This window comes from Tachypleus tridentatus, chromosome 8 (assembly GCF_004210375.1).
Source record: "Tachypleus tridentatus isolate NWPU-2018 chromosome 8, ASM421037v1, whole genome shotgun sequence".
Lineage (NCBI taxonomy): Eukaryota > Metazoa > Arthropoda > Merostomata > Xiphosura > Limulidae > Tachypleus > Tachypleus tridentatus.
The window spans coordinates 73,667,002-73,684,599 of NC_134832.1; the positions used below are offsets into that span (position 1 = coordinate 73,667,002).

At 30.1% G+C, this 17,598-nt stretch overlaps 1 protein-coding gene across 2 annotated transcripts in view; it reads right to left on the reverse strand.

Moving 5' to 3' along the window:
- sdk (sidekick cell adhesion molecule) overlaps window positions 1–17,598 on the reverse strand; it is a 116,462-nt gene that overhangs the window by 28,670 nt on the left and 70,194 nt on the right. For both annotated transcript variants that reach the window (XM_076449498.1, XM_076449497.1), the window contains 10 exons: window positions 17,139–17,343; window positions 13,966–14,064; window positions 10,292–10,483; window positions 9,413–9,783; window positions 8,891–9,125; window positions 6,250–6,365; window positions 4,934–5,117; window positions 4,244–4,534; window positions 2,619–2,817; window positions 758–861 (listed from right to left, as the gene is read on the reverse strand). In XM_076449498.1, the coding sequence (XP_076305613.1) occupies window positions 758–861; window positions 2,619–2,817; window positions 4,244–4,534; window positions 4,934–5,117; window positions 6,250–6,365; window positions 8,891–9,125; window positions 9,413–9,783; window positions 10,292–10,483; window positions 13,966–14,064; window positions 17,139–17,343 (1,996 nt within the window). The remainder of the gene's footprint in view (window positions 1–757; window positions 862–2,618; window positions 2,818–4,243; window positions 4,535–4,933; window positions 5,118–6,249; window positions 6,366–8,890; window positions 9,126–9,412; window positions 9,784–10,291; window positions 10,484–13,965; window positions 14,065–17,138; window positions 17,344–17,598) is intronic.

Here is a 17,598-nt window from a genome sequence, read left to right on the forward strand (position 1 = left end):
AACAAAATTTGAAACTACCAGCTAACATTTTGTATTATGGTGATTTTCCAGTCTCTAACCTAAAAGTAGAAAAACATTTCAGTAAATTTGATATTAATTTTATTACAGAAAGATTTGCTTGTTGCCAAACATTGAGATAAACACATCATTCTCAGATCTATCACCAATATTTTTTCCCTTCTATTAATGGTCAGCAAAATGCTTGAATTACTTACTGAATAGCTGTTAAATTATAATTGATGCTCAAAACAGAAGTGAACATACTAATTACACCAAAACTCAAACCTGTAAATATTTAGGAAGGAGATAATGAATGAAAAAAAACTTTTTTAGTGTTTATTTGTTTGGAATTAAGCACAAAACTGTCTGTGCTCTACCTATTATGTGTAATGAAACCCATTTTACAGCTATGCCTCCGAGACACTTTTTAGTAAATCACCTAGGTGAAACATAACCATACAACAGTTACTTTAATTATATTTCACACATACACACATGAACTTGTTTTAAGAAAGCTATAAGCAAAGAAAATTGTGCTAGGTTTCACCTGCTTAGTGTGAGCAATGTTTATATCTATGTGCTGAGGTCTCAATCTGAATTAGATGAAGACTTATCTGAACAGTACACCAAAATTCTGTCCACATTTCACCAAATACATGCACTTTCTATATTTTTTGTTGTTTTTTTTTGTAATATGTTTCTAATACTTAGTACTTTCCAATCAAAATACAATGATTTTAATCAATCAACCTCTTACCATCAGGAAGAGTTTGAGCCATTTTTGATTCTGGACTCCAACTACTTGATCCAATATCATTAGTAGCTTGAATTCGAAACTTGTAACTAGTAAATGGTTTAAGACTGAAACCAAGAAAAAAAAAGAAGAAGAACTTTTAAACATTAAACTACAAATCACAATTTAAATATATTTATTTTTGCATAAAATGGTAAAACTGGTAAAATTTCATGGAAGAAATACAAAATCACTTAAGAAAAAAAGGATGTAAATATTATCATGTTATATTTTTATGATACAGTAGATTTATGGAAAAACAAATTCAAAACTGTAGTTTCTTCTATGCTATTCTTGAAACATTTACATCAACTTCACTGTAAACAATTACGGCTGAAATAACTAAGCGTATTTCTGCTTTACTATTATTTAAATAAGGAAAATGTTTACAATGAAGATTTATGTTTAAATCATGTGTAAGCTGTACAAAAAAACAGCAATGAAAAGAACTGGAATTATGTATTGTAGTATTATATATGCAATGTGACTGTTATATTTTTAAAACAAAATGCAAAGTTTAAGATTTATTACCCAAACTTCTGACTAAACAATGTTATTTGTGCTAATAATCACTAACTTACCAGAACAAACAAAACACAAACTGAGCCATCAAACTGAAAATTACATTTGCTAAAAACATTAGTTATCATTAACAAAAGCTTAAAATTGGAAGGATGCACAACCAGAAGGGCAAAAAAATAAAATACTAGTTATAAATAAAATATAACTAAGTGTGCAATGAATAATACACAAACTCAACCAATACATTCTATTATTCAAACCAGTGAAAAGTATTCTTTTATTGTGAGTGACAAGCTAAATGCCTAAATCAGTGCTAATTTTCTGTATTTTACTCATTTGAATGCAAAGATGATAAAAAAACAAGTAGATGAAGGTGAAGAGAAAAGAAAACACACATAATAAAACAGCATAATGAAATCTTGAAAAGACACATATGACATTTCTTAGTGACTATTCATAGTGACACATCTTACAAAAAAGAAAGACTGATTACTTAGACACAATAAATCAACAAAGAGTGGACATAATTTTGCATTAGTTTTTTTTAATGCATTAACTAGCCACAATTTTCATAATTATGTTTACAATTACAATTTCATAATAGTTTCTTTACTTTTTTATAATTAAAAATGGCATGAAAACCTTAATACTTTTTTACTTTTCTTTCTCTGACAAGAGTTCAACTGTGCTAATATTCTATAATGTTGCAGTTTTTATGCATTAATATGAAGTAAAACAGACAATGAATTAACCAGTGTAATTTTGCTTTTCTTGATTAGTTTAGGTAGTATAATTTTAATACTCCTTTTATCACTTTTTTTAAAACAGTCATTTTACAAACTAACAGAGTTTTGAAATAAGTTTTCATATAAGCTCATCAGTTCCTATTTGGTTTGAACTCCAAACCCAGTCCTAAATATCAGTTTTTTGTTTACCATTCACTAAGGAATTAAGATAAAAAAAAAAAAGAAAAAAAGAGAGGCCTTACATACAAACTCTTCACTTAAACCATGAGCTTATAAAATTATAACATTTGGAAGTTAAGATATTTAAAATGCATCTGAGTTTAATTCTACAACTCTGTAGTACATATCTTTTAAACAAAGCTTTTTCAAAAACTTAAATCAGAAACAGCAAATAATACCTTAAGTTTAATAACTAACACTAGTTTGTACCAATTTGCTACGACTGCTATTAAAAAATAGCAAGTATCCATGACAGGTTTGTAAGCAAGAAAAACAAAAATTGACTTATTTTAAAACTGCAAGATTAAAAAAAATTGCAGACCAAAGTTTCAGCTTACTCTACAACAGTGTAGCTATTCATCAGAGGGTCTACTTTGACTGGAATTGTTTTCCAGCTTGCATTTCCTTCAGCTAGTTGGACAGTATAATACCGGAGTGGTGCAAATCCATCTCGACCTGGTGTCCAGCTGAAAGTGACCTGTCGAGATTGAATCTGGGAGCTGCTAATTTGTGGAGCACTTGGTGCTTGAGGAGCCTCTGCAATTTCAGAAGTAAGTTAAACTTCACTGACTTACATTAAAAAAAGTAAAGAGCAAACAGCTGATGATTTAATTGTCCTCATAACTTTATCATGTGCCTTGTCTATGATAAAAGGTAGGCAATTGTGGCTCTCAATCTTACTTTGTCTCAAGCTAACTGGATAATGCCATTGTTTTTAAGCGCTGGATTGTCAGTCCATTTCCTAAGGTTATTAATGTACTTTATTCTTTGTTTTATTCAGTTTCTTTTTACCTGCTCCCATACTACTAGATTATAATACTAAAAACTGAAAGTTTTAATAGCACAGAAGCTCAACGTATGGTATCTTTTTTCTGTAATACTAAAACTGAAGTCCTTAAATGTTAGAAAATTTTGTTCAAATTTCATTTCAATAAATCAAAGTAAAAAAATGTACAAGTTCAATTAATAATAGGAGTCACTTAATCTATTAGCCTTTGATCTAGGATTCTATGCTATGGTTTCTACTCTGAATGTGAAAAAAAAATAATTTTGATATTTTTCAGGTGATTACTAGTAATGTCAAGGCGAAATAATTATTTATAATTTAAAAATAAGAATGATATTTCATTGAAATTAAAGAAATTCATTTAAGAATTCATGACTCCATGAGTTGGTAATAATAATTAAATAATGTTTATATACTGCATTCATTCTGCAGTGCTAGTCAATGCGTTTATAAGTAGTATAAACTTACAAATTATACATTTAAGTTTAAAATGTTTTCCTTTGATTTTGATGCTGACTTTATGCAATCTTTATACAGGTATGGTAGAAAATATTTAAATGCAATACTTTTAACGATTCACCCTAGTACAATATACACTGATTCAGATGATGGTCCTACAAATCATGTTTGTGATTAAAATTACAAGAAAAAATAATTTAATTTTTCATATGGAGAAAAACCATGACCGAAATTCCAGGTTTACTCAAGACATTAGAATAAAAATGTATTTCTGATGGAAGAGACAAATCCAAAAATATTTAGAGTATTTGAAAAACACCATACAACTTATTAAAAATGTTAAAATTTGAGTGACACAAATAATAAATCCTATAATAGGTATTAAAAATAAACATTAGCTGGTTTTTGATTGAATATGTTCTTAATGGAAAAAATGAATAGTGTATGCAAAAGAAAGTTTATATTAACTACTCAAGAAAACAAAAAACGTGAAGGAGTAAAAATCAAATTCAGTTTGTAACTAAGTACTATTGGGAGTGAATGCCAAACTACTATAATAATCACAATATATCTCAATTATGTTTACAGTAAAACATACTTCTATCACATTAATATATATTTAATCATAAAACATTGGAAAGCAGCTTCTACTAATGGGAGTGAACACTGAGTCAAAGTACATTTTCATTGTGTGTGTGAGTGTGGCTGAAAACTAACCTCTATTATTGGTGGTCAATACCATAGCATGGGCAGTTTTTCCCCATCCTTCATTTGTTTGAGCTGTTACAGTGAAATGGTAATAAGTCTCTGGATTAAGATTAAATATTTTCAAGGTTCGTTCAGTAGCAGCCAAATCTTTGGTGACTGTTCCTTCTAGTGAGCTGTTTCTTCGATAAGACACTCTATATGCAATTATTTCACCATTTGGATCCTCTGGAGAATCCCAGATGAGTCGAACTGTTGTTGTGGTAACATCCGGAAATGATATATTTGATGGTTCACCAGGTACTAAGGGAAAGTTAAACAAGTCTTTCTCTGTAACTGGCAAAAAGTGACTCTAGAAAAATATTCCTCCAAATACTACTCAAACAGTGAATTCTCATTCACACTTTATAATTAACAACAGTACTTGAATATATTACATTCTTCAATGGTTTAAAAAATAAAATAAAATTATAACTTTCCTGACTGGCAACTAGATGCTGAATATTTATATGCAATAAATACTTGTTCAATGTTGAAATAAACTACACTGTATTGGAATCTATCAAAAACATCCCATGACAAGAATGACAGACATGTTTTGCAGAAATAAAACTCATTAACTACTTAAATATGCTTTAATAATTAAACAAATATACAGACAATAAAAACATTTATCATACACACACACACACATATTCTTACCATCTTCAAGTGTCTGAATTGAGACAGGTGGGACACTAAGAGCCCCATCACCAACACGTGTGTAAGCCAGAACTTGGATGTTGTATAACGTGTACTTCCGCAACTGAGTGAGAGTCGTGGTAAAAGTGTTGTTTTTTTCAATTGTCTTGTACTGAAAAGGAACACTTCTAGACCCATAATATACCTGATGTAAATAAAAAAAAAATTGATTCTTTACATCTATAAGTCAGTGCAATAATGTAAATAATACAAATTTTATTGTTTTTCCTATATCTGCAAAATATAGACAGGTAAATAAATGAAAACTTCCTCAGAGATAAAATACACAAAACACAATGAAGCTACTCTTACATTCATAATGCACTTGTAAAAATAAAGTACATAAACAATTTTCTAACTCCTGTAAACCAAAAACATTCTTGTACAAGAAAAAGTAAACAAATATCAAGCTTCTTTTAGACATAACAAATTTGTAAAAGTAAAATGATACAAATAGATATGGTGAAATAATTTTTTTCTAAATATAACATATTCAATAATATTATCTTATCATTTCTTTATGAAGGTTAATAAATAACTGTGATAGACTTTTGTGATTTAGTCTTTGTACTGATCATGGCATATAATGATGATCATATACATGGTACAAAGATTTTTAAGTGTACACCAATTTCAGACTGCTTGTACTCTTGGGCACCACAATGTTTAGAGTACTGGTCATGTTAGCCAAAATGTTTCCAGGTTTATATTATTTTTTCCTTTTTACTTAAATATTTAATATTACTTATTATGATGTAATATATCTGCAAATACAAGGGCTGTTAATAAAACCGTGAAACTTCTATCCCATAACGTATCTAAAAAAATAATAATAAAAGTAAAAAAAAACTATGGAGTTTTCGTGTTGTAAACTTTTAACTGAAAAAAATAGCAATTACACTATTTCCTACATATTTCACATCATAAGCAATTGAAGACAACATGATATTCTATAACAGAAAAGGGCAAGTCTGATTTTGCCATACATAATAAATAACCCTTTATAATAACCAAAAGCATATCTTATGTTACTAATCAAAATATTGAAAAGGAGATATTTTTGTCAGATTTCCTTCAAACTTCAATTTTATATATTTTAAGTGTGACATAAGGATGATGAAAATAATGGTATTTTCACTGTTTAACAAAAGGACAAAAAAACTTCCTATAAACAATTTGAAATCAATGTTAGAATACATTTAGTTCATGCAAGTTGAAGAATCTGCAAAATAATGATTAAATTTCATACTTTTTACTTTCATTACATATAACTTTACCTTGTATCCTTCAATGATTCCATTCTGATGAGGTTTAGGCACCTCTCTCCATTCTACTACTATTGTGGTTGAGGATGTAACGTTGGCTTGCACATCAGAAGGTCCCTGGCTAGGGACTGTAAAATTTCAAATAGACATAAATTAAACTAACAATTGGGCATAAATTATTGAAGAATATATAACTACAAGTATTTTCTAAAAGTATATGAACAAAACAGGATTATATAAATAGCAGAATTCATACATTTTTATTTAATTAATTCTCATGGAAAGAAAGTATAAAATAACCAAGTAAAGATAAAAAAATTACTTTAATAAACCTAGTAATTCTTTATATTTTATTCTTTAATCTACTAGATTTAACATAACTTGCATCCAGCATTGCCAAAGAAATCCTCAAGCAAATAATTTTGCAGTGGGATAATGCTGTGCATCCATTGGGTTAAAACAATCTAAACTAATAAAAGTAAAAAAAAAAAAAAAAAATTTGTCCATGAACTACTCTTTGGTCTGTGGCCAATCTTAACAAAATTTTGTAGAAAGACATACTGGACCAAGAGGCATGTTACAGGGTAGTTATTACCCAGCCCCACACATCCTGGGTCAAGCCCACAACAAAAGCATGTTTATTATTTAGCTAATGACTCCAGAATCTTAAACCAATTTTTATCCCTAAAACCATGTTTCTTTTTCATTAAATTTGTCAAATATTCACATTTTTGCCAGGAAGAATGGCAGCTAAAGTACAGTTGGTCCTTAAATCAGCAGGGTTACATTTGTAAGCCACTTGCTCTTCACATGGCCAACTTTATATTGGGTACTCAAAAGTACAACCACAAATAAATCTCATTGTTTTGGCCCAGGAAAGAAAATGAACTTTTAATTTGTTCTATCCAGAAGCACTCAGAGTATAATCAACACTAATGCTACAGAGAAACAGAAAATAGTAAAAGTAATAAAGTGAAACAATTTTAACACCATTTCTGTGATGTGGAATAAAGAAGGTGTGAAATAAATTATGCATGAAATAGACTATGGATATAAATATTCTTGATTTAATATTTTAAGCTCTACATTCAATCCTTATACCCCCAGATGCAGAAATGGGCCCCATATGGTTAAAACTAAAACTGAAAACCTATTAAACCATGATACAATACTCAAGCTTTGAATTTATGGTTATTTTATTGAAAATTTTATTCTATGTTGTTAAACAGTACAGATGAAGATACAATAACTTGGGCAGAAACTGAAGAAGAAATGATTACACAAAATTCCAAAAATAATAACTTCAATTAATTCCCCAATTCTACAATCTTTATTTATGGCAGTACCTTATTCTCTTTTAGTCATAACAATTTATGACAGAGTTATTGAAAAAAAAAAAAACTGAAGCAGCTAATACTATACAAGAATCCTAATTTAAAAACACTAAAAACCTTAGATAGCAGTAGTATATGAACAAACTGCAACAGTCTCCAAAAGTAGCAAATATTTTCTTAAAAATCTAAATTTAAGAAATGCACCAAGACCTTAGGTATCAGTACTAAATTCCGTTTGGTTTTTACTTTTCACAGAAATATTTCACCTATGATTATGAAAATGCTTTCCACAATTTCATATATCTTTCACCATACTATCATATTGATTATGTTAAACAATATAAACAGTACTGTGCAAAAATTAATTTATACATCATTCCACATTTTAAACAGGAACTGAGAGTGGTGTGGTGATAAATAACTTGAGCTGCCAAAGCAATGAGACTTTAACAAAACTGATTAGAATAATACTTAAAGCAGAGACGCCACTCCAAATTCCTCTTAATTAATAGTATTTGACAGATTCTGAATCAGAGGTATGTAAAACTAGCATTTCAGATCTACATTTTCTTTGTCACAAGTCATTCTTCTGAACGTACCAATTCAATGCAAAAAAAAAAAAAAAAAGTACATCTATAATGCAATTTTTTGCAGTCCAAAATTTTTTGTGGTGGTGTTTAAATGAATGGTGATCTCTAGGCTTCTGATTAGGAAGGTGAACTGGATTAATTAAAATGAATTTTGAAGTAATAAAGTAACTACATATAACAGTAAATTTTTCTACTTTTGCTAAATCCAAAAATTTTATTGTTATGCCAATATCATATATGTATATGTAGCTGCATAAAATACATATCACTTTAACTATATTGGATTAAAAAATTAGTTAGGTTTTTAAATTTTGGTGTTGAAAAATGATTTGTAGGAGAGAAGGGAAAATTTTAAAAACTATTTTTAAACATTTCTATTTGAAACAAATGCCACTTGTACCTTTATTCTTTTAATTGTGTTGCATATTACTTATTTTGAAAAGACATAAAATATGCAAGAAGGCATGCCCACAAGCAACTGTAAGTCAAAATTCATCTGTGTCAAGTGATTGGGAAAGAAAGCATTTCTTTCTCAGTGTTGCATACAGAATGAAACACCTGATTTATGTGATTTTTATATGTAGTAAGATAAATAAGTTTAGTTGTATGAGAGGCAATTTCAAAATTCTTATTCTTGCTACAGCTGGAGGGTTAAATTACAATAAAGTACATCACAATGGGTGATAAAAAATATCATTTTGTATTTGAAAAAGGTGCAGAAGGACCTACAAGATTCTCTAGTTCTTTCCACAGCTAGAGGACTGGGTTCACTGCTTCCTACATCATTGAATGCCTGCATATATACTTCATATTCAGTAAACTCTTCCAGTGCTACTAGTACATGACTATTTTCATTGTGGTCTTCAAGTATCACAGAACGATATGATGACGATAAATCTATGTGAGGTCGAAATGATATATTGTAGCCTCTTGGAATCCCATACCATTCTACAGGTCGTAAAGGCTGTACAAAAATATTAAAAGATTATTTCATAAAACATATTAAATGTTTCAGATTATGAAATTAATAAATGTTATAGAATCTGTATTCTACATAAATTATATAGATCCAGTTTAATTAACTACTGGCAACCATCACCAAATAACTTGTCCAATCAAAATATTTTTGAGTTACTTAATGTATCAAATAAACAAATTATGATAAGAATACTCATTATACACATCTATATAGTATCACTCAATGATAGTTAACTAAGTATGTATGCTTACAAAATCATTGCTACAACTTACTGTCCAACGAACACGAAGAGCATTGGCATTGACTGCTCTAATTGTAACGTTATATGGAGCATGAGATGGTGGAGCTTGCAGAGTCTGAAAAAACATCGTCGGTTCACTAAAGTTACTTCTACCTACAACATTAGTAGCCATCAGACGTAAACGGTACTGGGTGAACGGCACTAGGTTCTGCACAGTGATTGTGGTGGCTTGAGAATCAGCAACTTCATACACTATTCCCCATGTTTCATTACGTATGGTCTGGGCCTCAACACTCCACTTAATTATAGAAGAGTTCCCATCAAATCCTGGTGTAAATTGTAACATAACTGATGTAGCCCCAATGTTGGAAACAGCCAGCTTGCTAGGTGGTCCAGGAAGAACTACAGTGAAACAAAAAGAAGTTTCTAATAGTTTCAAAACATGTAAACTGAAGTAGTCTTAGTACATTGATAATGACATTTGTACAATAAACATGTTGCATGTTCTATATTTTAGCTGCTAATTTTTCATCTGGTAAGAATACCTAGCGCCACTTATAAGTTAAACTGCAAATGTAAACAAGCTCATTTACACTGTTTAAAGTTGTATAAATCATTTTACAGAAAAGTTATTTTAGCAAAGAATTAATATCATATATTCATTTCAAAATTTAAATTAACTTTAATAAGAAAGTTTTATACTTGTACCTCATCATGAGAAAGCATATCAGAATATTAAAGATACTAGAATTACTGATAATATTAATTGCATATTGTCTGTCACTGGTGTTGTTGAAATATGCATGCTGTTCATACATTTTAAGAATTTTGAGTATTTATTAAATTATAATAAAAAAATATCAATAAAATGATTACTATTATTAATAACTAAACAGAATTTTGCTAATACCTGGGGGAATGCCAGACTGTATAGTTGCCATACGGGAAGGTCCAGGTCCAACATATGTCCAAGCAAAAATTTCAAAAGTGTATGCTGTTACTGGTTGTAAGTTGTTTATTAACACCACATTTATATCTGCTGAAACATTTTGAGCCAAAGCTGTTTCCAGCTGGTTTTTTATATAGTATTTGATAGTGTAACCTGGAAAGAGGATAAAAACGTTTTTATATAAAGATGTACATGAATATTTGGTTTCATATTATACAGAGTACATGTAATCAGACTTTATACTAGACAGTCAACAGCAAATTTCAGCCAGTTTAATAACTAAGAAGATCATTACAAACATATTTAAAAACTTAAGTTTATCAAAATTAGAAGCTGTATCTACTTGTTAGTTTTTGTCTTTTGAATAAAAAGAGATTTGTTTACCCATAATTTAGCTTCTTTAACATCACTAAAGGTTTTCATCAACATAAAACTTCTTATCTTACTGATGCTATCCAGAAAATTCTATACAAATCAATATTAAAATCACCCTTTTTGTACTTGTAAACCCATGACTCACTTAAAACTTCACAGAATGCCTTTCATTTCTAGCCCTAAGCTCTTTAAATATATCTACATATTATTTATTTTCAATAATTTATGGGTTCCTAATAAATTTGACCAGCACTAATTGAAATACTGTTCACATAAAAACATTTCTGTAAAACAAGTAACAGTTTTCATCTAAATTATCTAAAATGTTTCATAAAGCTTCCTGTTTTAGTATGTTTGAAACCTTTTACTTTCAAAATAACATTTTTGTATTTAATGTGAAAAATCAAAGCAACTTTTTGCTGGAATGTCATTATATATTACCATGAATTGCAATTTTACAATAATTTACTCTCAGGACTTTTACTTCACATATACAAACCGAACCTCATCCACAAACAAATCAGTGCTTTTCAAATATATACACTATCAAAATTAGTGTAAGGTTCATAAAGCTAATGCATGTAGGAAGTATTATGTTAAATATAGAATTTTTTATTCCACTTACAACACTAGAGTCTTTGTTAGTTATTTCAAAATAAAACATGAAAATGATAAGTAATTAATTTAAATCTTGATTACAACATTCAAACTGAATTTACAACATTGCTTATACTTACATTTTAATTGAATCAGAACATAAAACTGATGCTGTTTGTGGATTTATTTTCACAAATATTGTAATTTAAGTAGCACCCACAATCAACAATTTCTCAAGGATAGATATATTAAACCCTTTGCTCTTCAAATATACATGCCAAACTCTTCCTTTGGTACTTGCATGCTAGGTTACTGTGGGATCTGTAGTTGAAGTAACGTAATTTGAAATACAGTTCTCATTATGCATTACAAGCAGCTTGTTATGTGCTGTTTCATATAAGCAACTTTTACAATGAGAATACTTTTACAAGCCCAGCAATGCATGTTGTTGTATTCAGTAAACCCCTTCTTACAAAACGGGTATAAAAAAAATTACTCTGATAATTACAGATGATTAATAAATTATATTTCCTAGCTTTGGCATTCAATTAAATGTGTGTGACATTTTCAGCTATACTGGTTTCCTGCTCTCACAGGAGGTTAGTCAGAAGATGTATAGTGAATTTTGATCTGGTTGAAATGAAGAAAGAGATTGGATGCAAGTTTCACAATAAAATAAAAGTGTTTCTGTATGCTTATAGAAAACACGAAACAGCCACTTATCTGCACACTTAGTGTTCAACACATGTAATAACAATGCATGCAAGTGTGAAAATATTTTTTTAAAATAAATACTTGCAACTCTTTGCAAATTAATACATACATGAAAAAAAAAAAGATTGACATCTACAGGTCAATGTATTTCAATAATTAAACAAAGAAAGTAACAAGACAGTTTCATAATTCCATTATGTGTCAAACCACTTCCTCTGATACATTCTATAATAGCCACCTTTTTACTATCTTATATGTGAACTACTATTAGTTTTTAGCCTATTGTTTGAAACTAAATAGAAATCATTAAAGGATGATAGGTTATGCTCTTTTTTCCTTCAGATTAAAAAACTAAAATTATAGCCATTGTTATAAAATAAATTTTAAAAGCCAAAATTATACCCGTATTAGTGAGTGCGTGTTATAAATCCCTGTAAAAGTATAACTGTATTAAAATAGATGGCACTTAGGATCCATTGTTGAACTCCAGTTTAACTGGTACAAGCAAGTGAAAATGGAACACAACTGTCTTGGATGGGTGGGATTCCAGTCCATGTCAGGCTAACCTCCTGCTAAAAGATTAGTAAACTTAAACAGTTGGAGTAAAGTACCTCACTCAAGGATACCAAACTCTCAGCCATCTGACTATGTGTCTAAATTATGAATCCACTTTGCTACTCTGCCCTATATAATAAAAATCTACAAGAGTACTGAATTACCCTAATAATGAAAAAGCTAATGTTATATAGAGTTGATACACCTTAGTTTGGAATAACACCAGTTTATTCTTGAACTATATGTAGCACTGGCAAAATATTAGTGAAGGTTAATAATTTTTGGAAAAGCTCTTTGCCTTTTGCAGGGAACAATGTGCTTAGACATCATGTGAAGAAAATAAAATCAGCAAATCTGGGAGAGAGCCCTTGCATACTTATTAGGGCTCATGACCAGTGACTAGTCAGGCCATAGTGAGTTGTGATGTCCCATCTATCTTTATATTACAGAATATTTCTGCTCAATTACTGGAAAGCCTATCTTTCAAGATGATAGTAAAGTGATAATATCCAGTGGTTATCTTTCAGATATCAAATGCCATATTGACTTTTAATAGCAAAGTGATACATTAATGACTATTAACTGTTAAAAGAGAAATCTAAAAAAGGAGCATAAAAAAACAAGCTATTGTGATATTTACATAGGATTGGAGGCTCTTCCAAACTACATAAATGATTAGTAAGTTCAGCAATTTAATTGCTTGTCATAAAGCAATCTTTATGGGCAGATTATAAAGCAGTTATTCACACAGTCTTGCTTAAATAAACTTCTCATGTAATTGACTTGAATGAACGGTATAACAAGTACAAACATTCAATATTTTAAGAAAAATTTTAACTGGATATTTTGTTGAAAGATTAGTTTGTATATATATTATTTGAAGTTGCCAAGATAGGTATTCCAAGAAAAGCAGTTAAACAACCAATAAATTTTGCTCAGGAGTTTGACCAAGCACAAAAAATGAATAAAACTCCTTTAGCAAAAACTACTTTGTAATGTGCATTAGTGTTGAGTCAATGCTATACTCTCAGAAGTAAACTTCAAAATGTCAAGTGTTCAGAGTTTTATAGCATATACTTTGTTGTGAAGTAAAACACTTCCATAGTTTGACTAACTGTTGTCATGATAAGTCAACAATGAATACTTGTAATAACCTTTAATATATTAAAAACTGAAATTAAAAATAGCTTTTTTTGTACAATAATTAATTTATTTTATATAAAATAGTTTAAAATATTTTAACTAAACAAGACACAGATTTCTAAAATTTTAAATGCATTTTGCATATCATTTGTATGGAACAGCTTCCACCCATCCTGGAGCTATATGCAGTTAACACAACAAAAACATATAAATTGTGACATGTATTCATTATATTTAACTACAAACTTCACCTTCTAATATTCCATTGTTACTTTTTGGAGGTGTCCAGATGACACGTACGGAGCTGTCGAGTATGTCTTCAAATTTTAGGCTTCCAATAATTTCTGGAGCTAAAATACCAAGTTAATGTTAAAACAAAAACAAATAATACAAAAGAGAAGACAAAAAAATGACAATTTATGAAAAAAAACATAATGCTGAATGAGAGATGAAAAACCTGATTTAAAGCATTACATAGAAAAACATACCAGATGAAACTGACACAAAACCTTTTTACAGATTATGTAGTTTTTGCCAAATATTGTTTATATGATATTTGTACAAAATTCAAGCTTTGAAAATTTGATAAGATTTTTAAAATACTTTTCAGAAAACAATTAGAAATTATATTCTTTGTTGCAGATTTCAGTTACTGATTGTTATGTCATTCTCCACTCTTGTAAATGTAACAGTTTTAATTTTGTAAAAATGTAAACATCACTTTTGTTGTGATTCAAATAACAGTGCATACATTTTCCACTTTGATTTCAATTACTCATATACAATACAAATACCTTTTGAAACATACCCAAAATTATAAGGAAGCACAATTTAATTATTAACCAGAAGGTTGTATTGAATAATAAATTTTACACTAGTTTTATATTTATATAGGTACACTAAATGCATTTCCATATGGCCACCAAAAGTATTCTGTTTCAAGAGCAAATAAAACCAAAGTTAAGAGTAAGAAATACTTTATTTTGTGCTTTGAAAGTTCATATACCATACTGTATTGTAGCCTACAGAGAGCATAATTCTTCTCACGATTCATTGCAAGTGTTTCCATTCACTGTCATCATGTCATATCAGTACAAGTTAAAAGATTAAGTCTCCACTTATAAAACATCATTATAAACTGTTTATAAACAAATAACAAAACATAGGAGGGGCAGAAAGTGTTTGTGTGTCTACTTTAATGGTCAATTGTGTAGCCTTTCAGGTGAAGTACTTGGCACAATTTCTCCTCATAGCCCTCTATGATCGTTTGACAGTATTCAACTGGTATTTTCTTCTATTCTTCTTTACAGAAGGCCTCCAACTCTTGCAAGTTTTTCAGATGACGCTGATGAATCCTGGTCTTCAACTCATGCCAAACGTTTTCAATTGGGTTGAGATCGGGTGACTGCGATGGCCACTCAAGAATGCTTATAAGGTTCCTCTGCAACCAGGATTGCACATATTTCGATGTGTGCTTAGGGTCATTGTTGTGCTGGAAGATCCATCGACGCCCAAGCCGTAAGTTCTGAGCATCATTCTTGTTATAAGTGCGTAATATATCAATGTATTCTTCTTTTTTCATGCTTCCGTTGACATGGTGAAGGCTGCCTACACCAAAAGAGCTGAAGAAACCCCATAGCATGATCAAGCCACCTCCGTGTTTAACTGTAGGGACAGTGTTCTTTGGAAGATTTCGTTCCCCCTTCTTACAGAAAATACTGCAAACATCATTGTGGCCGAAAAGGTCGATTTTAGTCTCACCTGACCAAAGAATACTCTTCCTATAGGTAAAGGGTTTATCTACATGCTTTCTTGCATACCTCAATCATGCTTCAAAATGAACAAGCTTTAAATATGGAGTTCTACGAGGATGGCATGCTTTGAACCCAGAAGAGCGTAACAGGTTCGTAACTGTACAGGTGCTTACTTCAACCCCAGTTTCCCTTACCAGTTTCTGTATGTCATTACGTGTTAAACGAGGGTTCCTACTAACCTCTCTGAGAACCTTCCTCTTGGTTCTCTCTGAAATTTTGGTGGGACGTCTGGAACGAGGGAGGTTAGCAGTTGATCCTGTGAGCTTAAACGTGGCAATTATGCTTTGAACAGTAGATTTCGGCACATTAAGTTGTGTAGCAATACCGGAAAGAGACACACAAGACTTGTGATTCGATTTTTTAAATCACTATACAGTTGTTTCCTGTTCGCCATGATGACCAAGCAGATATTGATGGAGACAGTGCTAAATTGCCAGAAGTACATTTTTTGCTGCCTAAATTCCAATAATCATGAACCCAGTGTCTAGTTCTGGAATGGTATAATGTAGTTTATTCTCCAAACTAAACAAAATTGTTACGGAAATATCAGTTTTTTCACACGTGCTGAACTGTACGAACACTTTCTGCTCCTTTTATTTTTGGTTATTTGTTTATAAACAGTTTATTTGTCGTTTAATTTACATAAAAAAAATTAGTAGATGTGTGTTAATACAATATTTAAAATAAACTACACGTCTATTAGCCTAATCGTGATACTTTTTAAGTTATGAGCAAAAAACTACTCGGGACGAAGGGGTACGAACACTTTCTGTCGTAACTGTTTGCTCAGTAAAAATACAAGAAATTCACCGACACTACCGAGCTTACACTGAAATGATGGACATGAAATAAGACTTTTTTCATTAAATTTCAACTGTGCAGTATTTACAAAACAAAAGTGAAGTAACAACTAAAGAAAAAATTATTTACAGTAAAAATTAAACTTTATACTTATTGGAGGAGTGTTAAATAAAATATACAAGATGGGATGTCTAGAGAAAATATGTCACATTTATCATTCTGAGCAAAATTTAGGATTTTTAAAAACATTGCGGTATAAAATTAAGAACTTAAAACTTATATACTATCTAAATATGGATTATTAGCTATGATTTTATGCTATACTAAATGGTATAAACAAAATAAGTGGTTTAATTAATTTTTGGAAATAACTTGCTAAAAGACTGTAATGTGAGTTAGACCAATCCATTGCAAAAGGGTTAAATGGTACAATTCTGTTCTCAGGTGCATACTGATGAGCATCAAAGGACTGAAAACAACCCAAAGGTGTTTAAACCTTTATTCTTTAAGTGTTAGATTATTCTACTAAATTTCTGTCAAAAAATAAACATTAAGAAAGCATCATAGCTTCATGACTTACTTATTTAATTACACTAAAGTACACACAATACTAAAAGGAAAATAAAATATTACAGAAAAATATTCCTTTTCAAGGTATAAAGTCAGTGATGAATGCAAAATATGCATACCTGATTAACACTAAATAATACAATATTTGAATAAACTGCTGTATTCACTACAGATCTCTCTCCAAAACCAAACATTTGACAGAAAATCAATATTTTTGATACTAGTGAAAATCAACTTACTGTCTTGCTCTGTAGTAACTTGTACAGAAGCACTTCTAGGTCCATTTCCTGCACTAGTAAAACACAATACAGTTATGTTGTACTGTGTGTATTTTTCAAGTCCACTCATAAGTGTTTCCTGTTTAGCTAAGGGATCAATAGGGCTGGGGGCAACCCTCTGCATTTTAACTGGCTTTTCATCTGAAGGACCAGCCCAAGCTTCAATCTGTATAGCAGTCAGTACTTCATTTAAACTTTCAACTTATTACTATAAGCTCATTCTACTAAAGTATTACATTTAAAAAAACAGTTGCTTTAATTCTGTTTACAATTTTTTCTTCTGCACAATGATTACAAAATAAAGATGTATGAACCTGTGAATTTTCTTATGACATTCTGGAAATGAATTATTTTTGGATCAAAATACCAATATTAAGTATCACTAATGAAAATATTTTATTTTTCTAGTTGTATAATGTAA